This window comes from Scyliorhinus canicula, chromosome 1, assembly GCF_902713615.1.
Source record: "Scyliorhinus canicula chromosome 1, sScyCan1.1, whole genome shotgun sequence".
NCBI classification, from domain to species: domain Eukaryota; kingdom Metazoa; phylum Chordata; class Chondrichthyes; order Carcharhiniformes; family Scyliorhinidae; genus Scyliorhinus; species Scyliorhinus canicula.
Window position 1 is genome coordinate 13423518 of NC_052146.1, and position 27671 is coordinate 13451188.

The window sequence follows — 27671 nt, forward strand, 5'->3', positions numbered from 1 at the left end:
ATAAGCAAACTGAGGAGAGCAGTGGCTACCTTGAGCTTCCTTGGTCAGCTATTCAATCTGTTAAGATTGCCCTCGAGGGAAAAATCAAGCCAATAATCAGACTAAAATTAAATAATGGGTACGTTTAACAGATGGTCCACCTCAGTTTAGTTGTCTTACAACACCAGGTTAAAGTCCAACCTGTTTGTTTCAAACATGAGCTTTCGGAGCACTGCTCCTTCCTCAGGTGAATGAGCAGGGAAGGAACAGTGCTCCGAAAGCTAGTGTTTGAAACAAACAGGTTGGACATTAACCTGGTGTTGTCAGACTTCTTACTGTGCTCACCCCAGTCCAACGCCGGCATCTCCACATCAGTTTAGCTGGCAAGACACTACAAAACCGCAGGCACACCCCAGGTTTTGAAAATCTAGCAGTGTTACGGCAGGGCTTGATGAGCTGAATGGGTCTCCATCCAGGCTACAAATTCCCATAGTTCTATGGAAGCAGGAACTTCTAAGCATTTGCTATTTGTCACTGCTGAGCGAGTTCAATATATACATTTTTAATGTCAATCCCGCTGCATCCTTTTGAACAGCACAGATTTTTCCACAGAAGTCCACTTTTTTACCCCCCCCCCCCCCCCCCCCCCCCCCATCTGAAAAGGAAAACCGTGGCAAATAAATGTGTATAATGTACTGTATCCAGTTAATTGATCCTGGCTTTTATTGTCTAATTACTGAAAATGTAGTTGTTAAATGTTTATTTTTCACCTTTTAGTTCCTGGTGCAAAGGTTTGAGATTGCCAAGTACTGCAGTGCAGACCAGGTGGAGATCTTTGGCAATCTTCTGCAACGCTCTCTCTCCCTAAATGTTGGAGCCTCAAAGGGAAGTTTGAACAGACACGTAGCTGCCATTGGACCAAGATTCAAGTACGTGCAACGTGACTACGGCAGAAGTTGCATTAACAGTAACGCATTCATCATAATGCCGTCATGTGTGGTATTTCAGATTTGTTCTGGAGCATGAGGAAAGATCTTTTCATTGAAATTCATAGATATGTTCCCAGGATTCTGCTAATGAGCCTTGCTTCTAGGTGGCAGGTGATTACAGCATTGGGTTGACCGCATTGTTTCATTTCGCTCCTTCCCTTCAGCCGTTGGTGAAGGAGCTACCAGCCTCTCTGCTTGGTACTTTCTATGGCAGCTTTTTCACCCAGGACTGGTCTTTCGATAGACTGAGGGGATAGGAAGTACTGTAAATTCACATTAACGTTAATGCACTTTGGATCATCGTCATGCTGCATGTTCTGGCAGATCTAACTACTTTTGCTTTTGTCTGTCTAGGATATTGACACTTGGCCTTGCGTTGTTGCATGCTGACGTCATTTCCAATGCCACAATTCGGAATGTGTTGAGAGAGAAGGTCTATTCCACAGCCTTTGACTATTTCAGGTAAATATTATATTGCTACCTTTGCAAAAGCACATTTACGTTCTGCGTAGCCACATAAAAGCATCTCAATTTCAACTTTTCTAATTATACCAGCGTTGCACCCAAGTATCCAACGCAAGAGGAGAAGAGACTGCGGGAAGATATCAGCATTATGATCAAGTTTTGGACAGCCATGTTCTCTGATAAGAAATACCTCAATGCCAACCAACTTGTTCCTCCTGGTAAAGTTGTTGCTCCTCCCTTGCTAAAGCTTTGTTTAAGTGAATGAAAAGAGCGTGTGTCAATTTATTTTGGAATATGGAAAAAGGGACAAATCTGGCGTAAATTGTTAAATTTGCCGAGGAGGTTTGGAGTGGGGTTAAGGAATGGAGGGCTGAGCATGCGGCTAACTGGCTTGCTGTATGGGACGTGGGGAAATTAGTAACAGCAGTGAAAGGGTGGAGAAAAGTTCAGAGATTTCAGGGCGCTGACATGTGTATATAAATATGTCTTTATATGCAAAATGTAGGTTACCCTATTTTCTAGTGCTGAGAATAAAGTGTTGCGGAAGATTATGTTGAGGTTAATTGAACTGTATGGATTAAACCCATTGAGCAGTAATAAATAGCCTGCAGCGCTGAGCAAGACCCCACTATTCAACAGCACTTTGCCATTTCTTTTGGCCTTGGTGAAGAACTCCCCGTCGAGGCCACTCTTTAGGTAATTTCTGATCGTGGATCGGGGTGCCAATTTTAAAGGCAACCCCCCGATCTTTTGACCCCCCCCCACCCTGACTTCAGCCCCCACTTTGCCCAACTTGCCTCTTCCGGAGTCCTCAAGCCCTCTCCCCCCTCACCTCGCCTCTTATGCCCGGTGAGAGCAAGATACAGATTGCGACGCACCGAGCATCGCGATGCTCGATGAAGGCCTCTCGTGAGGTTCAGCTGCCTCGTCCCAGCAGCAGGTCGGGTGTGACTAGGCGGCTGACACGCGCCCATAATCTTTCCTTTATGCTTCTCTGAGGCAAAGACTACGTCGGAATTTTAGCCATTTAGGGAAATTCCTGTCAGCGGCAGTGGCTTTTCAAAATTATGCAGTTAACGCTTTACATTTACTGATTGAACGTAGCACTGAAATATTGCAATGCAAGGGCATGGCGAAGGTTTAGCTTAATTTACAGGATCGCCGAAAACAGGAACTTGGAAGGGTTGTTGGACGTGTCGAGCCCATTCCTTCTACAGATCATGTGCAATCCTGCCTATCAAAGGATGTACCCAGAAGAGAGAAGTTTTATAAATTTCTCCATACCCTCAACATTTAAGCTGCAGAATTCCATCTTGCATTATTCACCCGTGACCGTTTCTTTGCATATTTGCATAATGTCTTTTGCCTACAATATTTGATCATCTCCATCCGATTTATAACACTTGATCCTGTTCTAATCCCATAAGACATAGGAGCAGGATTAGGCCACTCGGCCCATCGAGTCTGCTCCGTTATTCAATCATGGCTGATATTTTTCTCATCCCCATTCTCCTGCCTTCTCCCTATAACCCCTGATCCCCTTATTAATCAAGAACCTATCTATCTCTGTCTAAAAGACGCTCAGTGATTTGGCCTCCACAGCCTTCTGTGGCAAAGAGTTCCACAGATTCACCACCCTCTGGCTGAAGAAATTCCTCCTCATCTCTGTTTTAAAGGATCATCCTTTTAGTCTGAGATGGTGTCCTCTGGTTCTAGTTTTTCCTACAAGTGGAAATATCCTCTCCACGTCCACTCTATCCAGGCCTCGCAGTATCTTGTAAGTTTCAATAAGATCTCCCCTCATCCTTCTAAACTCCAACGAGCACAGACCCAGAGTCCTCAACCGTTCCTCATACGACAAGTTCTTAATTCCAGGGATCATTCTTGTGCCCTCCTCTGGACCCTTTCCAAGGCCAGCACATCCTTGGATACGGGGCCCAAAACCGCTCACAATACTCCAAATGGGGTCTGACCAGAGCCTTATACAGCCTCAGAAGTACATTCCTGATCTTGTATTCTAGCCCTCTTGACATGAATGCTAACATTGCATTTCCCTTCTTAACTGCCGACTGAACCTGCACGTTAACCTGAAGAGAATCATGAACAAGGACTCCCAGGTCCCTTTTTGCTTATGATTTCCTAAGCATTTCCCCATTTACAAAATAGTCCTCCTTCGAAAGTGCTTAACCTCACACTTTTTCACATTATATTTCATTTGCCAGTTTATTGCCCCACTCTCCAAATCCTTCTGCAGCCCCCTTGCTTCCTCAATACTACCTGTCCCTCTACAGATCTTTGTATCATCTGCAAACTTGGCAACCATGCCTTCTCTCTCGCCTCACATCCCCCACCCCTCCTGACTTTCTTCCATTCTCCCCATCTATGTCGAATTTAATTTTAATTACATTTCATCATTTATTATTCCTCTTCAATTTCATTAAAGCAGCATAATGTTGAAATGTGCCTATAGGTTTGCTTCCTTTGGTACAGATTCCTGCATTCCACTCTGAGGTAAGACTATTTGTGTGTTGCTTTCTTCTGGCACATGGATCAGAGATGAGGAGCATAGTAATTAGGGGCAGAAGCAGGCAATTCAGCCCTTCGGGCATGCTCCGCCATTCAGTCAGATCATGGCTGATCTCTTCCTGGCCTCAAATCCACTTCCCTGCCTCTCCCCATATCCCTTTAACCTTTGGTTTAAAAATCAGAAATAAACTATCTCCTTCTTGAAATCATTTAATGAGGCTAGACAATGAGTAAACAGAATCTGAAAGCTCAGAAGAAATGAGAAGGCTAATTTAGGAGATGTGCAAAGAAAGCTAAGAGGAGGAAGGAAGGAACAGAAGGCAGAGAAATCGAGGCTGGGTTTCTCCATTGTTGTGCATCACAGTTGGTTTTACCCTCTTCTGTTCAAACTAAACAAGGTGGGCATTTAATCAGCATAACAGCCTTTCGTAAAGAAACTGCTTTTTAATTTCTCCTCTTCCCCAAATAGTATAATACTGTAGGTGGAGGCACTTGGAACAGCCTCCGAAAAGAAAAAAGCCCCCACCCCGGGGTGAAATCTCTATTTTTCATCAAATAGCAAATGGACATCTCCTCTCCATTTTGCTACTACTTTTATACACACTTTTTTTCTCCAAAAAATGGGGCCCGGAATTTTCCGGCCGTTCACTGGTGGCGGGATTCTCTGCTCCCACTGGCAACGCACCCCGGCAAGCGGGTTTCCCGCTTCAATGGGAATTCACATTTACAGGGTGGGAACAGAGAATCCCGGCAGCAGCGAATGCCGCACCCGCCTCCCACCAGCCAGAAACACGTGGCTCGGAGGCCGGAGGATCCCGTCTGGTAACACCGCAGTTTGATTATGTAATTCTCCCCTTGGCAAGGTCTGATCTGCAGAGGTTGAATGGGAGATGTAGCAGAAGAAGCTGAAGAGCCCGTTTCAATCCAAAATAGCTGAGTGCAGGTTGCCATGGCAGTACCGTGGTGCTTACTGATTGCGATTCACCCCAAGCGGTGCTTGAGGAAAGTGCCAACGCCACCAGATGTGAACTTCAAACCCTACCCCCCTCCATCCCCCTGCTCCCACACAACTTCTGGTGGTATAATCTTTGAATTCTACTCAGGATTAGCCCAGTAAATTGAGTTGCATGAAATCTTGGTGAACATGTTATTTGAGGTATCACAATGATCCATGTACTCGAAATCCTGGTGTACATGTGAGATGGTCGAGGAAGATTCCAGTGTCCTCTCATTCCCCTTGGTTAAGTGCGAGCAGAATTTTCGTAGATTGATAATGTTTCGTATCATCGTTTCTTCAGAATGCTTTCTCAACCCAGGTCTGTTCTCGATGCTGTCTCAGTTTGGTTCTGTGGGCATTACTGTCCGCCTGCAATGTCCACATTTGCAATAATTGCTTATCTGTTGCTGTGTATGTTTCCGATATGTAGAGCCCCAGTAATGTGGCGGTTATGGTAGTAGATTGGCAACCTGACGTTGCGTTCAAGACCTGCCAAAAATACTGTGGATGCTGGGAATCTGAAATAAAAACAGGAAATGCTGGGAAAAGGCAGTAGATCTGGCAGCATCTGTGGAGAGAGAAACAAGTTCATGTTTCGAGTCCACATGACTCTTCAGAGTTGAAGAGGAGGAAAAATGTGCTGGATTTTATACTGTTTAAGAGGGGGTTGAGCAGATGGAGCAAAAGTGGAAGGTCAGGGCTGGGTAAGAGCGAGGAGAGATTGGATGAAGATGTTTTGGACACAAGACAAAGAACATGTTAATGGTAATGTTACATTGATAGTGGCATTAAGGTAAGATAGCAAAATGAGTTGACAGCAAAACAGAGGTCAGCACTTTGTGAAAGCAAAACTTTGGAACAGGTGATATTGGCCCTGCATTTGGACAGAAGATTTGGATTTTTAAAAAATTGTTTTTATTAAAGCTTTTTTCAACCGTAGTTTTTACATAACAGAAAAATAAACAAAAAATATTTAACAAAACTAGGTGGCTGTTATCATTATACAAAACTCAAATATACATTAAGTAGACAATTCCCCCCAGCTGGACGACCCCCCCCCCCCCCCTCCCCCCCCAAAGCTGCTGCTGTTGACACTTTACTGCTCCCCTAGAAAGTCAAGGAAAGGCTGCCACCGCCTGCAGAACCCCAGCAAGGACCCTCTCAGGGCGAACTTTATTCGCTCCAGGCTGAGGAACCCAGCCATATCACTAACCTAGGTCTCCACGCTCGGGCGTTTCGAGTCCCTCCGCATTATCAAGATCCGTCTCCGGGCTACCAGGGAGGCAAAGGCCAACACTTTGTCCTCTTTCGCTTCCTGCACTCCCGAATCCTCCAACACCCCAAAGATCGCTATTGTTGGACTCAGCTTCACCCGCGTGTCCAAAATCCTGGACACAGCCCTCGCAAAGCCCTGCCAGAGTTCTTTAAGCGCCGGGCATGCCCAAAACATATGGGCATGGTCCGTCGGACTCCCTGCACATCTCGCGCACCTGTCTTCCACCCCAAACAACTTGCTCATTCACGCCGTCGTCATGTGAGCCCGGTGCACCACCTTAAACTGAATTAAACTGAGCCTGGCACATGATGTGGACGAATTCACCCTGCCCAGGGCGTCAGTCCACAGGCCCTCATCTAGCACCTTGCCTAGCTCCTCCTCCCACTTGCCCTTCAACTCCTCCACTAAGGCTTCCTCTGCCTCCTGCAGCTCCTGGTATATGTCCGACACCTTCCCCTCTCCTACCCAGATGCCAGACACTACTCTGTCCTGTATCCTTCGAGGGGGTAGCCGCGGAAGTGTCTCCATCTGTTTTTTGAGAAAGTCCCGGACCTGGAGGTATCTGAAAGCATTTCCCGGGGGCAGGCCGAACCTCTCCTTCAGCGCCTTCAAACTAGGGAAAGTTCCATCTAAAACGGGTCCCCCATCCTTCTAATGCCTGCCCTATACCAGCCTTGGAACCCCCATCTATCCTGCCTGGAGCAAATCTATGATTGTTCCCTATCGGGGTCGAAACTGAAGCCCCCTCCTCCTTCCTGTGCCTCCTCCACTGACCCCAAACCCTCAGTGCCGCCGTCACCACCAGGCTTGTGGTGTATCGTGCCGGCGAGATCGGCAGCGGTGCTGTTAATAATGCCCCCAGGCTGGTGCCTTTGCATGACGCCGCCTCTAGCCGCTCCCACGCCGACCCCTCCTCCATTACCCATTTCCTAATCATGGCCACATTAGCCGCCCAATAGTAGCTACAGAAGTTCAGCAGTTTGGCCCGCGGGGTCTTGTTTGCCCACACAGATCCCGTGATAATCCTGTTCACCTGCTTGAAGAAGGATTTGGGGATGAAAATGGGAAGGCACTGAAAGACGAACCGGAATCTGGGAAGAACAGAAATCTTCACCGTCTGGACTCTTCCCGCCAGGGAAAGCGGGAGCATGTCCCACCTTTTAAAGTCTCCCTCCATCTGCTCTACAAGCTGAGATAAGTTGAGCCTGTGTAGGGCATCCCAGTTCCTAGCCACCTGTATACCTAAATATCGAAAGCTCCTCTCCACCATCTGGAGCGGGTGCTCCCCCAGTCTCTCCTCCTGACCCCGCGCGTGGATTACAAACAGCTCACTTTTCCCCACGTTCAACTTGTGCCCCGAGAAGCTCCCAAAGTCCCCTAGGATCCGCATGACCTCCCCCATCCCCTCTAGCAGGTCCGAAATATACAATAGCTACGGGGGCCTGATATAGCGACACACTCGCTACGGGGGCCTGATATAGTAGCTTGGCCCACCCTATGAATCCCTCCCCGCATCCAAACCGACTTAACACTTCCCACAGGTACTCCCACTCCACCCTGTCAAAGGCCTTCTCTGCATCCATTGCAGCCACTACTTCTGTGTCCCCCCCCCCCCCCCCCCCCCCCCCCCCCTCCGAGGGCATCATAATAATATTCAGGAGCCTCCTCACATTTGTATTCAGTTGCCTGCCCTTAACGAAACCCGTCTGGTCCTCCTCGAACACTCCCGGGATGCAGTCCTCTATTCTGGTAGCCAAAATGTTTGCCAACAATTTGGCATCTACATACAGGAGCGATATCGGCCTGTAAGACCCACAATGAAGTGGATCCTTCTCTCTCTTCAAGATGAGCAACATCATCAGGGGGCGGGTTCCTCTCTCCTTTGCCTCGTTAAAGGTTCTTGGCAGGAGCGGCTCAATAGCTCCGAGAACTACTTATAAAATTCTACAGGAAAGCCGCCTGGATCCGGGGCCTTGCCCGACTGCATACTTGCCAGTCCCTTAACTATCCCTTTCAACTCAATCGGAGCCCCCAAGTCCCTCCATCCACTCCTCGTTCATCCTTGGGAACCTCAATCGATCCAAAATTTACTTCATTACTTCCCCTCCTCTCGGGGGTTCTGACTCGTATAGCTTCCCATAAAACTCCTTGAAGACTTCATTGATCCTCTCTGGGTCAACACCGTGTTACCTTCCTTGTCCCTTACTCCCTGATCTCCCTGGCCACCTCTCTCCTGCGAAGTTGGTGCACCAGCATCCTACTTGCTTTCTCCCCATACTCATAGACTGCCCCTTTCACTTTCCTCAACTGTGCCTCCGCCTTCCCTGTGGTCAGCAAATCGAACTCTGCCTGTAATCTCCGGCGCTCCTTTAGCAGCACCCCCCCACGGGGGCCGCCGTGTACTTCCTGTCTACCCTAAGCATCTCTCCCACCAGCCTCTCCCTCTTCTCTCTGTGGGACCTAATCGAGATTAATTCCCCCCTGATGACCACCTTCATAGCCTCCCAAACCACTGCCGCTGTTACCTCCCCTGTGTCATTCGTTGTCACATAGTTCTGAATGCTCCTCCTTATCCGCCCACACATCTCTTCATCCGCCAGCAGCCCCACATCCAGTCTCCAGAGAGGGCACTGCCCTAGCTCCGCCCCCAGTTACTTGACTCCAAGTCCGGGATTTTTCCCAACGTGCGCTTCATGAATTCCGCATCACCCCAGTTTGGGGCATATACGTTCACCAACACCACCCAGGCCCCCTGCAGCTTGCCACTCACCATTATGTACCTGCCCCCCTTGTCCGCCACGATGCTCCCTGCCTCAAACGCCACCCCTTTACTAACCAGAATTGCCACCCCTCTGGTCTTTGAGTCTAGCCCCGAGTGGAACACCTGGCCCAGCCATCCCGTCCTTAACCTCGTTTGGTCACCGAGTTTTAAGTGCATCTCCTGTAGCATGGCCACGTCTGCCATTAATCCCTTTAAGTGCGTGAACACGTGGGACCTCTTGACCAGCCTGTGCAGGCCCCTCATCGCCCTTTTTCGGCCAGCCACATGCCCACAACCCCCCCCCCCCCCCCTCGGACCTATGCTGACCCCGGCCACTCCCGCCTCCATCTCTATCCTTACTATTGTCTCCTCCTTTGGGCCCTTAACCCCCCCCCCCCACAGGGTAAGACGGCAAGTGCCATCCGGATCCTTTCCATGCACCGGACAACACAATCCGGCTGAACCCCACCTCCTGAAACAAAAAAAAACAGGAAAAGCAAACAAACTTAAATTCTACTAACAATCTTACACCTGGTTACACATCTCCGCCAGCGTGTTTCACCCACGTGCAGCTGCCGCTTAGTTCAAGTCCAGCTTTTTGTGCTTAATGAATGCTCACGCCTCGTCTGGCGTATCAAAATAATGGTGCCTGTCCTTGTACGTTACCAAAGTCTCGCCGGAGCCCGAACTTCACCCCTTTGCTGTGGAGGACCGCCTTAGCCCGGTTGAAACCCGCACGCCTCCTCGCCAGTTCAGCTCCCAAGTCCTGGTATATATGAATCTCGCCGTTCTCCCCCTTACTGCTCCGCTCCTTCTTTGCCCAACGCAGGACACGATCCCTGTCTTTAAAGCGGTGGAACCTTATCACCATCGCCCTCGAGGTTCATTTGCCCTTGGTTTACTTGCAAGGACTCTATGCTCCCCGTCCAGTTCCAGAGGCCGCGGGAAGGCCCCCGTGCCCATCAGCGTCCCCATCATTGCAGTCACATACGTGCTCGCGTGCGCCCCCTCCACACCTTCAGGGAGGCCCAGGATCTGCGCCTCCACCCTGACCGCCAGGCCCAGGATCTCGTCCTCATTCTCGGATACCTTCCTCTCCATTTCTTCAATCGCCTTCTCCTGTACCTTCTGAACCTCCACCATCTTTTCCATGGAGGCCTTCATAGAGGCCAGCATGCCCGTCTTCAGCTCCGCGAAGCAGCTCCTCAAAACCTCTTGCTACTCTCTCGACCACTGGGCCCACGCTTCGTGGTCCGCGCCGGCCGCCATTTTGTCCTCCCTGACCTGCTCTGCGCTCTCCCCTGCAATCGCTCGTTTCACGGCCCCGCTCCTGGTTCCTTCCATACAGCAGTGGGAGGAACCTCTCCAGCGTCCTTTCCCATGCCGGTATTTGCCTTTGAAGTGCCGATGCCGCCCCGTTTAAAGGTCCGAAATTCCGATCCCGGCGGGAGCTGCCGTGTATGCGACCTAGTCGGACATGGCCTCTACCAGAAGTCCGAAGATTTGGATTTTAAAAAGGGGCTCAAGATGGAGGAGGGAGTTTGCAGTTTGAAGTGGTTGGACTTCATGTTGAGTCCAGAAGGCTGTCAAATGTCCAATCGCAGGCTGTTCCTCCAGTTGGGTTTGTCTTCACTGGAGTATTGTAGCAGGACCAGGATGGTCATGTGAGCAGGAGAACAAAGTGGTGAGTTGAAATGGCAAGTGTCTTGGGGTCAAAGATTAAATGAAATGAAAATCGCTTATTGTCACAAGTAGGCTTCAATGAAGTTACTGTGAAAAGCCCCTAGTCGCCACATTCCGGCGCCTGTCCAGGGAGGCTGGTATGGGAATCGAACCGTGCTGCTGGCCTGCTTGGTCTGCTTTAAAAGCCAGTGATTTAGCCCAGTGAGCTAAGCCAGCCCCTAAAGTCGCCCAGTCTTCATTTAATCTCCCCAATGTAGAGACCGGATTGGGCGCAGTGGATCAAATTGAAGGAGGCGCAAGTGAAATGCTGCTGAACCTGAGAGGAGTGTTTTGGGCATTGGGACGTTGAGGAAGGGGGGGGGGGGGTGTTGCACCTTCTGTGGACTGGTCATGGAGAGAGAAGTCCCTACAGAATGCTGACAGGTGGTTGAAGGGATGTTTGCGTATGGCACCATGCAGAAATGGCAGAAAATTATCCTTTGAATGTGGAGGCTGGTGGGGTGAAAAGTAAAGACAATGTGGAGGCTGGTGGGGTGGAAAGTTAGGACAAGGGGGACCCTATCATGATTCTGGGAGGGAGGGGAAGGTGCGGGGGATGGGTCGGACACGGTTGAGGGCCTCGTCGTCCAGAATGGTGAGGGGGACCCTGCGATTCAGGAAAAAGGAAGACTGGTCACGAGTGCCATTTTGGAAGCTGCCGGAGAAACTGGGAGAATGGGATCAAGTCCTGATGGGAAACAGGGTGTGAGGCGAGGTAGCTGTGGGAGTCGGTGGGCTTATAATGAATATTGGTGGTCAGTCTATCCACAGAGATGGAGAGATCAAAGAAGGGAAGTGTCTGAGGTGGACCATGTGAAGGTGAGAAAGGGGTGGAAATTAGAAGCAAAATCAATCATTCTTTCCAGGCCCAGATGAGCAAGAAGCAGCATTGATACAGTCACCGATGTAATGGGAAAAAGGTTTGGGAGGGACCCAAGTAGGACGGTGCAAGGAATTTTCCACAACCCCACAAAACGTTGGGCATAACTGGGGGCCATGTGGTGCCCATAGTCACACCTTTTATTTTCAGGAAGTGAGACAAGTTAAAGGAGAAATTGTTGAGTGAGAGAAGTGGGCAGAGGAGAGTGATGGGTGATGGGGATTGTTCGGGCCCCTGCTCTGGGAAGAAGCAGAGAGCCCTCAGACCGTTCTGGTGGGGGATGGAGGTGTAGAGAGATTGAGTGTCCACAAAGAAGAGGAGGCCTATACAGTGCAGGAAAGCACACGTATGTGTGGAAGTCGGGCGAGGACGGGTGCTGTCTATGTTGCCTTCATAAACTATATGTTATTGACACTTGCTGTTTGGGGACATGTATAAAGAACAGCAATTTGGGCACAGTAGCGGGATGTGTCCAACAACCGAGAAATTCTTCCCCACTAAATCTGTGTCATCAGAAGAGAAGGAAGCAGAAGTTAGCATTGTCTTTTGCCGCACATCAGGTTACACTTGTGCAACCCCCCCCCCAGAAAACAATTGTACAGTGAAGGCCTCAAGAAAGTTCTGTTTAACAGCTAGTGCCCGACTGCCATAGAAATAATGCTTTTCAACTGCTTGTGATCTCGCGTGCAATTTTGTTTGAACATTTTTATTGTGGTACAAAGAAAACTATTGGGCATAAAGCTTACAAATGGAAAACTATTCTTCAGACAACCAGGATCCCTCTGTGAATAACCTGTCTGTTATAACTGTGGCTGATTCGCGGAACAATCTTGATGTTGCCGTTGGGACAAGGCAGCAGTCCGCACAAGGCTGGATCAATACCTACCCACTGTCCAGTGGAATGTCAACCATCTCCAAAAAATCAGGTGATGTTTGCGATGGAAACCTTATGAACTACATTGGAACTGCATGCCGCCTAGTTATTTTTCAGAGTGTGAAAGGGCTTCCTGTGCTGTTGCTGTGGTGCTTTTTTGTTTCTTGGTGCCTGCTGTTTGATTATTCTATCACTGTTCCTTTTGCATTCTAATCATAAAACGGGTGCAATGGTCTTCTACATCTTCTGTGATGACCCTTGCACGTACACAGGTCACTTCAATTCATTTCATTGTGTGATTGGTAACTTGCTCCGCATCTATGTTTTAAAATTAGGCAAAGGATTAATTTTGTATCAACTTTAGCGCATGGCAAGGCATCCTGTGGTATCTTAAAAGAAGCAAAATACATGCAGTAAATCTCGGTATGCAACAGATAGGCATTCATACACCTTTGGTAGTCTGAAATTGTTGGTATCCAGGGTTGTACATCTTCAACACAATCTAATTTAAATGTTTTATTGTTTCCAAACAGGCATGTCAAAGAAGACTAACCGAGGTACACAGTTGCACAAGTACTACATGAAACGCCGCACGCTTCTATTATCTTTAATGGTGAGTTAGCTATCAGCAGTTGAGAGAAAGCTCTACTTCGCGCATTCTGCTTCATTAAGCCATTTCCTTTAATGACCAGTTGAAGTTTTACAAATAATAATGATGCGGGACAATAAGATATCATTAGCGCAACATCTAAAACATTTCTACCATCCCGTTACCTGTTTACACAGGTAGCTACGGATGAAGAAGGCCAAGTGACCTGCTTATTGAGAGTGGCTGCAAAGGTCCCCTCATTGCAATCTTCAATTGGTTCTTCAAGCATTTGTGGATGATTACCTCCATTATTTCATTCAGGAATCTTCTCCGTCTACTCCCCGTCTTGATCACTCTTTGCTTCTCTGATGTTGGTCCCAAATTTCTTATTTTACTAGTTTCAACCTTTTGGCTCTTGTGAACAATCTAGTGAGTGGACTTCAATAATGTTGCTTCTCTGACACCCGACATTGATTCGACAGATTTTACTTTGCCGTTCTTACTGTGCAAAAACTGAAACCAAGGATAGAATTGGTGAAGAAGCGATATTGGACCTCATTCTTACACACTTACAGAAATGGCAGAAATGAGATGCACTATATTTGTGGACTTGACATAATTATTGGTGTACTCCTCGCTTGGGCCATTGGTTTATTTTTTGCGAGAAGGGTATTGCCTCAAAGCATACCACTGTGTACTGCATCATTAACATTCGATTTCCACTATCATTCCTCTCTTTACAGGACTCAAAGATCAGTTAGTAGGCTTATGGGGGAAATAGCACATGGTTGAGAGTGTGCTGCAAAGCAGTCAACCAGGTGCTGACACACAAAAGCTACAAATTGTATTTGTACAGCACCTTTGATGTAGTAAATGACCCATGGCGTCTCAGAAGAGAAATAGACGGATTGGTCAGATGGGCAGATCAGTGGCAGATGGAATTTAACCCTGAAAAGTGTGTGAGATGACGCACTTTGGCAGGAGTAACACGACAAGGGAGTATTTGATAAATGGATCTTTGGGTGCTTTTCCACAAATCCCTGAAGGTGGCAGGACAGATTAATAGGGTCGTTAAGAAGGCATACGGGACATTTGCTTTCATCGGTTGCATAGATTACAAGAGCAGGGAAGTTATGTTGGAACTACACAGGACTTTGATTAGATCACAGCTGGAGTACTGTGCTCGGTTCTGGTCACTGCACGATAGGAAGGATGTGATTGCACCGGAGAGGCTGCAGAGGAGATTCACCAGAATGTTGCCTGGGATGGAACACTTTAGCTACGAAGAAAGGCGGATAAACTTGGGTTGTTTTCTTTGGAGCAGAGATGGCTGAGAAGGGACCTGCTTTTGAGGTGCATAAGATTGAGGGGTAGGGGCGGTGGATAAAAAGCAGCGGTTCCCCTTAGTTGAAGGGTCAATAATAGGTGGGGGGGGGGGATAATTTTAAGACGAAAGGCAGGAGGTTTAGAGAGGATTTGAGGGGAAAAAACTTTCACCCAGAGGGTGGTGGGAATGTATTGCCTGGGACGGTAGTTGAGGCAGGAAACCTCACAATCTTTAAAAAGCACTTGGGATGGGCACTTGAAATATCATAACATTCAAGGCTATTGGCCAACTGCTGGGATGTGGGGTTAGAATAGAGTAGTTTTTTTTGTTGGTGCAGACGTGAAGGACCATAGGGCCTCTTCTGCCCTGTATAATTCTAAAAGCATCTGCTTGAACTTCACTTGTAAGGCTCATAAATATCAGCAAAAACTTTTATATTTTAATAAGATACAATACATATCATAGAATTCCTTTTGAAAGAGCACCCTACCTCGGCCAAATCCCACGCCCCATCCCTGTAACTCCACCCGAAGGGACAATTTAGCATGGCCAATCCACCTAACCTGCACATCTTTGGACCGTGGGAGGAAACCGGAGCACCCGGAGGAAACCCACACACACACGGGGAGGACGTGCAGACTCCGCACAGTCACCTGAGAGCGGGACTGAACCCGGGTCCCTGGCACTGTGAGGCAGCAGTGCTAGCCCCCGTGCCACCTTATGAGCAGTTCATTGATCATATGAGACAAGCCATTGTCCAGTCAGTTAGATAGTGTGACACCAATATGATTTGAATGACAATATGATGTCAAGTCTATCTGACTTTCCACGTTGAATTATGGAGGAGGAGGATTTTCTTATCAAGTCGATTATATAAAATTGGACTTCACTTACCCATACACATGCAAACACATCAATTTTATGTCATACGGTCTCCTCTCAAATCCCTACTGCTTAATTCCAGCTGTTGGATGGTTCAATTTATTTTGGGATTAAAAATGGCTAAATTATCGGGATGATATATTTTGTGTCGGCTAGGCTTCATAAGTAACTGAGGAAATAAGGAAAAGTCTTCTAGCGGCAGAATGGTTGAAAATTAAAGGATCTGGTTTCAAGGTGATTTAAACAATGGCAACAGGAGGGAACATTTTTTGAATTGTTGCGACGGGTGATGGAAGCAGGTTCCATTGTAGCATTCTAAAGAGAATTGAATAAATACTTGAATGGAAAAAGCTTCAAGGCTGTGGGGAAAGATTCGAGGAATATATGGGATTAATTGAATTGGCCTAACATTGAACTGGTGCAATGGACTGAAAGTGCTCTTACAATCTTTTATTCAGTGCTACAATAGCGTGCCGGCTGAACTTTAAACAAATATTCTTTTATTCAGAAAAAAATTTCAGTTATATTGTACAGAATTGTCAGCATATTTGTCCAATTTTTATAAAACTATCTCCCCGAACACAGCCCCACCTATCCCAGAATAACCCAGAACACCCCTGCTCCCCCAACCCCCTTAATTGATGATGACAACCAGCTCCTCAAAGAAGGTAATGAACGGCATCCACCACAAGTGGAACCCCTCCTTTGATCCCCTAATGGCGTGCATAATTTTTTCAACAAAGCCCTCCTCCAGCCATGCCAACGTCTTCGATGGTGCTGGTGGCCTCCATCTGAGCAAGACTCTCCTCCGGGCTATTAGAGAGGCAAAGGCCAAGGCGTCAGCCGTCCTCCCCTCCTCCAGCCCCGGCAAGTCCAACAGCCCAAAGATCGCCACTGATTGGCACGGCTCCACTCCAACTCCCCAAATCTCTCATGTTGTTTCAAAGAAGGAAACCCAGAACTTAACCAGCTTAGGTTAACCAGCTTAAGACGAGACTAAAACATGTGTGAGTGGTTCGCCGGTTGTCTTAAACAATGCTCATATCTATCCTCTACATTCTGGAAGATCCCGCTCGAGTGGTCGAGTGAGGCCATAACGTATTAAACTTAATCTCACTGCCCGAGGAGGTGTAGTTCACCCTGTGCAGAGCCTCACTCCACATCTCCTCTTTTCCCCCCCCCCCGCACAACCAAAACCAAACCTAACTCTTTCTCCCATTTCCCTGTTACTTCCTCCATCACCGCCAACTGTCCATAAATGTCTGATATCTTCCCTTCCCTTACCTCATTGAGAGGCAATACTTTGTCCATAAGTGAAGGTACCAGTAAACCAGGAATTGAAGAAAGCTCCTCACGCACAAAGTTGCACACTTGCAAATACCTAAAATCATTCCATCCCAGCTGGTACAAAACTATGGTTCCCACAGATAATAATAATCATTTTGTTGTCATAAGTAGGTTTGCATTAACATTGCAATGAAGTTACTGTGAAAAGCCCCTAGTCGCCACATTTCAGCACCTGTTCGGGCACACAGAGGGAGAATTCAGAATGTCCAATTCACCTAACAGCACATCTTTTGGGACTTGTGTGAGGAAACCGGAGCACCCGGAGGAAACCCACTCAGACACCGGGAGAACGTGCAGACCCCGCACAGACAGTGACCCAAGCCGGGAATCGAACCTGGGACCCTGGAGCTGTGAGGCAACAGCGTTACCCGCTGTGCTACCGTGCTGCCCCATTCGCGCCAGTAGCAACATCGACTCTAGTTTAAAGTGCTGTCTGAATTGGCTCCATATTCTCAGAGAAGTTGTTGTCACTGGGTTCGCCAAGTACCTGGCCGGAGAGAATGGAAAGGGAGGAATAACAAGTGCCTCAAGCTTGAACTTACACAAGAAGCCTTCTCCATCCGACTCAGAATCCCTAAAGCACCACTGCACTTTCTCAATGTTTGCCACTCAGTAATAGTGCATCATATTAGGTAGCACCAACTCCCCTACTGTCTATCCTCTGCAAGAAAGCCTTCCTGGGGAGCAGGCTTCACCAGTACAAAGAAATCAGCACTGGAGTAGACCCAATACACATACGAAAAGAAAGAAAACTCCTTCTCCCTCTAGTATCTAAATCTCTTTCTCCCCCCCCCCCCCCCCCCCCCCTCAAAAAACATCTGTTCCATGAACACTTGCAACTCCTTAGCCACCCCCAATGTTGTAAAGGATTTGGGGCGTAACCTACCTCGCCTGGGATCTAACACGCAATTAAAGTCCCCGCCGATGCTTGACTGATGCCAGTCAAGGTATGGCCACCAGCACCCTTTAGATTAAGTCCTTGTCGTCGCAGGTTGGCACGCATACTTTCACCAAGATCACCAGAGCATCCGTCAACATCCCAATCACTGTCGCATATCACCCCTGAGTCCATCAAAGTATTAACCATCGAAAAGGTCACTCTCCTATTCATCAGCACTACCCCCCCCCCCCCCCCCCCCCTCTCATCCTCGCGTCAAAACTCAAGTGGAAAACTTGCCCCACCCACCCTTTCCGCAGCCTTGTCTGATCCTGAATTTTCAGGTGTGTCTCCTGCAAGAAAGCAACATCTGCCTTCAGTCTCTTTGGATGTGGCGGCACGGTGGCACAGTGGTTAGCACTGCTGCCTCACAGCGCCATGGACTCGGGTTCAAGTCTGGTCTTGGGTGTCTGTGCGGAGTCTGCACATTCTCTCCATGTGTGCGTGGGTTTCCTCTGGGTGCTCCGGTTTCCCCCCACAGTCCAAAGCTATGCAGTTAGGTGGATTGGCCATGATAAATTGCTCCCGAGTGTCCAAAGATGGATATGTTAGATGGGGTTATGGCGGGGGAGTAAGCGTAGGTAGGGAGCTCTTTCAGAGGACCAGTGCAGACTCAGTGGGCTGAATGGCCTCCTTCTGCACTGTAGGATTTCTATGGTTTTATGGGCAAACACTCAGGACTTTTTAACTGGCCTATTTAACCCCCGTGCATTCCATGTAACCAGACTGATTGGAAACCTCTGGGGCCCCCCTACCCTCCATATCCCACCCACAAGGCAGTCCGAAAGGGCTCCACTTCGGATCGGCTCCAGGCCCACCCAAGATGGACCAACGCTCTCCCCCCCTCCTTGTACAGAGCCGTTTTGGCCTTATTGAACCCCGCACCCCTTTTTGCCAGTTCTGCCTCAACGTCCTGATAGATTCTGAATGGATGACCATTCCATCTACATTCTTGAGTGCCCTTCATCCACCTCAGGATCTTTTCCATATCCAAAGACCTGTGGAGTAGGACTATGATCGCTCCTTGCCGACTCCCCATACCTGGGCATCTGTCACACTGACCGGTGGGCGCGGTCTACTTGGGGAGAGTTCGCAAAGACTCCCCTCTCCCACCAGCTTCTCAAACATTTGTGCCACATAGTCCATGATACTCGTACCGAAAGTCATTCTGGGTGAACTTTTAAAATGTGAGATATTATAGAAAGAAAGACTCACCTTAATAGGGTGCCTTTCATGACCTCAGGACATCTCTCAAAGCATTTTACAGCCAATGAGATTTATTTTGAAGTGTAGCCATTGTTATAATGAAGGATAGATACACAGCAGTGATATTGAACACAGCAGCTCTCACAAACATCAGGTAGCAACCTGATAATCTGCTTTTCGTGAATTTGATTGTGGGATAAATATTGGCCTTGGACACTGGAAATAACTCCTCTGTTTTGAGATGGCGACATGGGGTCTTTTCCCTCCACCTGAGAGCAGACAGGATTTGGGGTTAACATCTCCTCTGACAGTACAGCACTCCCTTGGCACTAGACTCTCGGGTCAGCCTAGAATCTACAGTGAGACTTGAACCCCCAGTGTTCTGACTCTGCGGCGAGGGTTGTACCGACTGAAACACTGCTGGCATACGGAAGAATGTTTACTTTTGTTTTTGAATATTTAGGCAAGCGAAATTGAACGCCTCACCACATGGTATAACCCTCTCTCGTCCCCTGAGTTGGCAATGGACCAGGCAGGGGAACTCAGTGTAGCGAATTGGCGGTCAAAGTACATCAGCCTGAATGAGAAGCAATGGAAGGACAATGTAAATCTGGCTTGGAGCATCTCACCGTACCTGGCAATAGAGCTACCTACCAGGTAATGGAGTCAGAACGGTTGAAACTTTGCATTAGCGTTTTACATTGTGGGTGTTAATTGGAAGCAGACGTATTGCTGATCCAAAACTGCTGCTTAATAATTCATATCAGGAGTTAACCAGATAATACATAAAATAGTCGTGTTTGTCATGTATATTTTCTGCATTACTACAAAATATGTTTCTTTATTTTGTTCGTCTTCACACTATGGGTATTGATTTAATGCTGGTGGAATCCAAACAGTTCCTTTTAAATGCATGTACATAAGCCCGTTGTGAAGCTTTTTGTTTGCATGGATCTATGTTTGCTTGGTGCAAAAAAATAGAAAAATTAAATTAAAACTCTTTCCACAGTGGACAGGCAATGGGAAGCTGGGCCTTGCAGGGGAGAACAGTCCATTCATTGTTGGTGCAGTGTTCACTGATCTCTCGTCGGTAGGCATGTTGCAATTGTCCTCAATGTCACGTGGTTAACGAGGGGAGAGATTGGCCATTGCTCCCATTCTTTAACACTGTTGAGCAACCCCTTGCTGTAAAGGTATTGGATGGAGCCAAAACTGGATTCAGCTGGTAACATTCCCACCCAGCCCCATTCAAACAGATAGCTGCCAACAGTTGTTGCCGAGGCATGCGTGTGAGGTATAGCAACTTGAGTGAGATACAAGAGAGAAACTGACACCTACAGAATCGTACCTTAGATTGGATTGGATTGGATTTGTTTATTGTCACGTGTACCGAGGTACAGTGAAAAGTATTTTTCTGCATGCAGCTCAACAGATCATTCAGTACATGGGAAGAAAAGGGAATTAAACAGAATTCAAGAAAATACATGAGAATACATAATAGGGCAACACAATATATACAATGTAACTACATAAGCATTGGCATCGGATGAAGCAGACAGGGTGTAGTGTTAATGAGGTCAGTCCATAAGAGGGTCATTTAGGAGTCTGGTGACAGTAGGGAAGAAGCTGTTTTTGAGTCTGTTCGTGCGTGTTCTCAGACTTCTGAATCTCCTGCCCGATGGAAGAAGTTGGAAGAGTGAGTAAGCCGGGTGGGAGGGATCCTTGATTATGCTGCCCGCTTTCCCCCGGCAGCGGGAGGTGTAGATGGAATCAATGGATGGGAGGCAGGTTCATGTGATGGACTGGGCGGTATTCACGACTCTCTGAAGTTCCTTGCGGTCCTGGGCCGAGCAGTTGCCATACCAGGCTGTGATGTAGCCCGATAGGATGCTCTCTATAGTGCATCTGTAAAAGTTGGTGAGGGTTAATGTAGCAAGGAGTGAGTGCCTTTATTAAGAGCAATTGGAAGGAGAAGAAATTAAATATATTACCACACGACTGGCAGTGAATTTAAAACCAATATAATACATTTGATAGGTTTGGGCAGCAATTGTAGCACAAGTGGATAGCACTGTGGTTCATAGTGCCAAGGTCCCAGGTTCAATTCCCTGCTGGGTCACTGTCTGTGCGGAGTCTGCACGTTCTCCCCGTGTCTGCGTGGGTTTCCTCCGGGTGCTCCGGTTTCCTCCCACGGTCCAAAGACGTGCAGGTTAGGTGGATTGGCCATGATAAATTGCCCTTAGTGTCCAAAAAAAAGGTTAGGAGTTGCTACTGTGTTACTGGGATAGGTTTGAAGTGAGGGCTTAAGTGGGTCGGTGCAGACTCAATGATCCGAATGGCCTCCTTCTGCACTATATGTTCTGCGTTTTTCTTCCCAATTCAAAAATAGCCTTTCCTACTCTAATTCCTTGTTGCAATGTTCTTTTCATTCTGGGTTGAACACAACTCGTTGTAGATTATGTAAGGAATAACGATTTGGAGAATCATATACGCTAGGATGGAAATCTGCTCGGCAGATGTTCAATTGTCCTCGAGATGTGGCTGGTATAGTCAAGGCCGTTATTTATTGTTCGCCACAAATTACCCTTGGGAGTTACGTCCTGTATCTTCTCCTCAAAGCACTGCAGCCCCTCTGGTGTTTGTGCTGCCAAACTATACTGGGGAGTCGCAGAGCATTCATCCAATGATGAAGGAAGGCCTGTCAATACAAATTGAAGCCAGAGTGATGAATGACTTGGAGGTGATGGCCTTTCCATAATATCGCTGCCTTTGCCCTTGCCATGGGCGATGTCTCGGGGGAGAGGTATTTTTGTAACCTTGTTGAGATGCTGCAGTGCATTCAGTAAGTGGGACACACTGCAGCCTCTCTCCCTAACCTCAAACCCTCCTGCCGAAGTTAGAAGCAAGAAGGGAACCATAGATGTGGTGCACTTAGATTTCCAAAAGACATTTGACAAGGTGCCAAATCAAAGGTTACTACACAAAAGAAGAGTTCATGGTGTTTGGAGTAGCATAGTAGCATGTAAAAAGGATTGGTTAGTTAACAGGTAACTAAGTTAACAGGTAACGGTGTGTTAGCTTTTAATGGTAGAGGGATTGAGTTTCGGAGCCATGAGGTCATGTTGCAGCTGTACAAAACTCTGGTGCGGCCGCATTTGGAGTATTGCATGCAGTTCTGGTCACCGTATTATAGGAAGAATGTGGAAGCATTGGATGCAGAGGAGAGTTATCAGGATGTTGCCTGGTATGGAGGGAAGATCTTATGAGGAAAGGCTGAGGAGCTTGAGGTTGTTTTCATCAGAGAGAAGAAGGTTAAGAGGTGACTTAATTGAGGCATACAAGATGATCAGAGGATTAGATAGGGTGGACAGTGAGAGCCTTTTTCCTCAGATGGTGATGGCTAGCATAAGGGGACATAGCTTTAAATTGAGGGGAGATAGATATAGGACAGATGTCAGAGGTAGGTTCTTTACTCAGAGAGTAGTAAGGGCGTGGAATGCCCTGCCTGCAACAGTAGTGGACTCGCCAACATTAAGGGCATTTAAATGGTCATTGGATAAACATATGGATGATAAGAGAATAGTGTAGATGGGCTTGAGAGTGGTTTCACAGGTCAGCGCAACATCGAGGGCCGAAGGGCCTGTATTGCGCTGTAATGTTCTTTGCCGAAGACCCTGGACATGCCTGTCCATGGGGATCTAAGGACTTTGAGGTCCTTTCTTCACCAGCAGTCCCAGCCAGTCAGATTGGTGGGTAGCTACAGAGGGCAGGACTCCCACTGAGGGGTGGAAGTCCCACTCTGCCCCCATTCGTCCTCCCTGCAGCGTTTTATGGCTGCTGGGTAGGCCATCGTGGAGTGATTCAACTCCACTCCGACGTGGTTCCTGAGCCGTCTCATCGCCGCCCCTGTAGTATTAAATCCCTAGAATGCATTATCCATTTTTGGCCAATCAAAAGAAAATTCTGAGAGGGCAGTGTTATTTGGATGGGAATTTGTTTTGGTCTGCGGTTCATGGCATTGCCAGAGGGAGATGACCTCTGAAAGTGGCCAGAGCCAAGAGGTCAGTACGCAGCGCCTGGACCAAAGGCAAATGACACAGGTTCTTCTAGTGGAGACTCAACTTCTTTGTGCAGTATTACCCATAAATTCACGAGGAACTGAAAATACATATTTCATAATCATCTTCAGAACTAAAACATTTAGGGAAGGGTGAAATGTGCAAATAAAGAAAATAAATGGGGTGGAGAGCAAAAGGCCAAATATTTTTCATAGAATTTAGAATTTACAGTGCAGAAGGAGGCCATTAGGCCCATCGAACCTGCACCGGCCCTTGGAAAGAGCACCTCACTTAAGCCCATGCCCGACACCCTATCCCCATAACTCAGTAACCCCACGTAACGTTTTGGACACGAAAGGCAATTCATCATGGCCAATCCACCTAACCTGCGCACCTTTGGACTGTGGGAGGAAACCAGAGCACCCGGAGGAGAACATACAGACTCCGCACAGACAGTGACCCAAGCCGGGAATCGAACCTGGGACCCTGGAGCTGTGAAGCAACTGTGCTAACCAATGGGCTACCGTGTTGCCCTGGGTGCAAGGGGTCCAATGGCCTACTCCTGACCCTATGCGGTATTCACGAAACCCATTGACAAGGATGGCAGGCAACTCGATTATCCGCCAATTTAAATGAATCCCACTGGCCTGGAGAGGTTCTCTCCGTTATAACATGATATTCATGATTGTCAATAAAAATGGAAAATAGCTTTTGAGGGGTGGAGGAAAAATACATATACTTGCATCATAAGCATGTTTTGCAAAGAAATATAGAAATAGCATTGTTAATACTATATCCATGCGACGCATGTAATATTGTTAGGTTGAGACATTCACATATTTCTATTGCTTCAGTAGTATTGGTGTTTTGCAAAAACACACACTGCTTTTGAGTTTAGCAAGACCACAAACACATCACCGTGGACATGCTTCAGACCTCTCAATGCCTGTGATCAGTGCCACCAGAGATGTTTAAAGGATGAGGACTATTGCACCGATAACTGAATTGGACAGTACATTTGATATCTTGCTAACTCAAGCCCATTTGTTTAACGTTTTGCATCTGCCAGATTTAAAAACACTGAAGCCATTGGAGCAGAAGTAACTCGTTTGGTGAGGCTGGATCCTGGAGCCGTTAGTGATGTCCCAGAAGCCATCCGGGTGAGTTTATGGACAGTAAATAAATGTCCCATAAATAACCGTACTTGTGTGTTACCAGCCCCTGGGCGAGTGTGCGGTGAATTCCAGCCCCGCTTGACTCGGAGTCGCAACACAATTGGAATTAACAATTAATTCTTCAAAAAATACCCAAATTCTCTGGTGTTTGACTGTCGAATAATTACAGTCACTAGGTTTGTAGATTTAAACCAAAGTATTTGTTATTAATAATAATAACTGAGTAAATAGGCAGCAAATAAACTAGTTAGCTATTATCTAGCTCCTGACCCCCATGCCCCCTTTACCTCGCCCCCCGCCTCCCCCACCCTCATATATAATACACACAAGACAGACAAACACAGAGGGGAAAGAGGGGTGTGAATAAAAATGAAAAGGATAAAAAGTATTTGTCTCCGATACACTTTTTTCTAGTCCACCTTTCTTCTGTCTTAGCCTTCAGTTGGAGATTTTTGCTTCCAGACTGTAATGGTTTTCACTGTGGACTCATCCATGTCTCAGGAACCTTTTAGTAGGTTCAGAAAATAACAGCTAGACAGCATTTCTGGAGAGAGAGAAAGAGCGAGAGAGAGAGAGACAGGCAGCAGCTCACAGCTTCTCCTCTCAGCATCGAGGATCCGACTGACCCTTCCTGGGCTCTCTGAAAACCATCCCACACGGGTAGGACCCAATCACCGCCTGTCGTCGGGCAGAATACGGCCTTTGGCCAATTCATTGGCCACCAGCCAACCAATCGAATCAAATCCCTTCGATCTCTCGAGCGCCGGAAAGTCTGAGTTCTGTCCAAAAGCTAAATCTTCAATAGCAGTGTACTATTTTGCAACTTTTGAGTTCCTCACTTCCTCTGCTCGACTTGGCGGTGTATGTCTATTAAACATCCAAGGATCAAAATGATAACCACAAAGTAAAAGAAATGGGAAATAAGGGAATCCACAGGAAGCGCCCTTTTTGCTTTTGTACACTAACTGTGACATTTAGGAGATTTTAGGAAAATTTAATTCTAAATGGAGTGGGCAGTTTACGGGTTAAAAGCCTGGTGTTAGCGTGTGTTTGACTGCAGTTGTCATTTTTTAAACAAAAGCATTCTGTTTGCAGAGCCTGGGTGTTTATAGCAACCAGAAGATGAAATTGATGAAGGAATGTGTTTTTCAGTCTGGGCTAATGGTTTGACTGGGGAGGTTCGTGGGAGTCTGTGGATGCGCATGCGTATGGCAGCGACCTGCAGCTGTCGCGACATACAACGTGGCACCGGCTGCACGTGGACCCGGCCTGCCAGATAGTGCCCCCTTGTAACTCCTCTCGCCACCCCCTGACCGCCCCTCACCAGTTCCCCGAGCCCCCGCCAAAGCTTCATCGGCCAGCAGAACGCGTGCCCCCCCCCCCCCCCCCCCCCGACTGTGGCGGCGCTGGACACGGTCCATGGACACGGGGGCGGGCCTTCAGATTATGTCCTGAGGCCGTCCCAACGGCGTGCAGCGTACTCACCAATGATGTTGTTTTGCAGGGGATGGAGCATCCAAAAACAGGCGACGCCCCCGATTTTGGCATCAAAAGGGCTTCTTTGCCAAATGTGATTTTGGCGGAGAACCTCGCCCCAATGTGTTTTTCAGTTTGGGGAGATGAGGTAATTGCTGGGTGGTGCTCAGAGAGGCAGGGAGTTTCGAGAAGCTTTGAGAGAGAGCGAAAGGAGCTGAGTTCTGATCTGCCTGATTCCGAGTCCACAATTATCCTTCTAAGTAGGATAGTTAAGAAAAAGAGTAATACTATTTTAAAGCAGAGCAGTCTTGTCTGATGACAAGAGGCCGGAACAACCCGGTTGAAGCAGCTATTTAAAGGCATTCAGACAGAGTCTGAAGGGGTCCAACTGGAGCCAGATCTGTTTTATAAAGCAAGTATTACTCTATGTCCTACTAATTTTAAGCTGAATTAAGAGCTGTATATTCTCGTGTTTAATGGGGAATTGGATAGTTGTGTTAAGGGGTAATTGTAAGCTGTCCTTTTTGGGTGTGAATTTAAAAGTTTAATGTTATATTCATAATAATGTATCATTTTGGAAATAACAAAGCCCCATTTTTTCATGCACTCCCTCCTGGAGCAAGTAATTCTTTCCACACAGTCCAAAACTAAAATATGAAATGAAATGAAAATCGCTTATTGTCACAAGTAGGCTTCAAATGAAGTTACTGTGAAAAGCACATATTGGAGTTTTGGTCCAGTATTCCCGCCACTGTTGGGGTCTGGTCTGGGATCGTAACAACATTTTTAAAAAAGTGAGCAATAGAAAATGGGAAATGTTTAATTTGAAAATGAAATGAATTCTTAGTGATTGTCTCACGGCAAAAGTTGCAACAAAATTTATAAATGCTCATTTCCAGACGTCTTTAAATATCAAATGTGTCATTTTACTTGCCTTTTGACATATTTCTGTAAATACAAAACTTTTTTTGCATTTTTTTGTACTCTTGATTGTAACCCAGTATCTCTTGGTTGTGTCAGCACGGTAGCATTGTGGATAGCACAATCGCTTCACAGCTCCAGGGTCCCAGGTTCGATTCCGGCTTGGGTCACTGTCTGTGCGGAGTCTGCACATCCTCCCCGTGTCTGCGTGGGTTTCCTTCGGGTGCTCCGGTTTCCTCCCACAGTCCAAAGATGTGCAGGTTAGGTGGATTGGCCATGATAAATTCCCCTTAGTGTCCAAAATTGCCCTTAGTGTGGGTGGAGTTGCTGGGTTATGGGGATAGGTTGGAGATGTTAACCTTGGGTAGGGTGTTCTTTCCGGGAGCTGGTGCAGACTCGATGGGCCGAATGGCATCCTTCTGCATTGTAAATTCTATATGTGTCCCGTTACGACACCTGAGATACAATGACCGGTCTAACGGGATATTGTGTGTGAAGCACATTTGCGTGTCCAGCCCGTTTCGGCAGTTCTTGTCGATAAGTCTGACCAATCTTTTCATTCGACCTTGCGGGAACGCCAAGAGGAATTTAGCAGCTGGCTGAATGTATTCACCCACTTATGTTTTATCTGACAAACGGACGTGTTAAGAAAAATGTGGATTTCGGTGATGGAGGTGAGGCGCAAACGCTGCAGGTGCTACCCAAGAGCATAAGCCCTTTGAAGATTATGTTTGGGTTCATTCCTTTCAGTCGATGAAGTAGAGGACGTTGTATTTGATTTTGTTAGTTACCCTCCAAGCCGTTGGGATTCGGTTTCAATCTTGGGAGTGGCTAAGAAACTGTCAGGAAAGGTAGAAAAGAACAGGCGGTAGAATTTCGAGCAAAACAGAAAATGCCAGGCAGCATCTATGGAGAGAGGCGGAGTTAACACCTCGGGTAATCAGAAGGGTGGTCATTGACCTGAACATTAACTGTTTCCCCCTGCACGGGTGCTGCCTGACCGGCTGAGTATTGCCAGCATTTTCTGCTTTTTTTATTTCCAATTTCCACCAGCTGCAGTATTTTGCTTTGTGTTGTTGCAGGGGTAGAATTTCCTGGGGCTCCTACCTTGACTCAGGCTGGAGATTGACAGAAAATCCAGTGGTTAAGCTGTTTTGTCGAGGGTTTTCCAGTGATATCCCACCAACGTTACATAGAACATAGAACAGTACAGCACAGAACAGGCCCTTCGGCCCTCGATGTTGTGCCGAGCAATGATCACCCTACTTAAACCCACGTAACCCG

General features: G+C 47.3%; 1 protein-coding gene across 1 annotated transcript in view; it reads left to right on the forward strand.

Moving 5' to 3' along the window:
- Positions 1–27671, forward strand: part of pi4kaa (phosphatidylinositol 4-kinase, catalytic, alpha a) — a 217636-nt gene that overhangs the window by 126698 nt on the left and 63267 nt on the right. The window contains exons 33-39 of the mRNA XM_038811028.1: positions 757–908; positions 1323–1430; positions 1524–1651; positions 12363–12521; positions 13003–13082; positions 19221–19414; positions 23885–23975. Of these exons, the coding sequence (XP_038666956.1) occupies positions 757–908; positions 1323–1430; positions 1524–1651; positions 12363–12521; positions 13003–13082; positions 19221–19414; positions 23885–23975 (912 nt within the window). The remainder of the gene's footprint in view (positions 1–756; positions 909–1322; positions 1431–1523; positions 1652–12362; positions 12522–13002; positions 13083–19220; positions 19415–23884; positions 23976–27671) is intronic.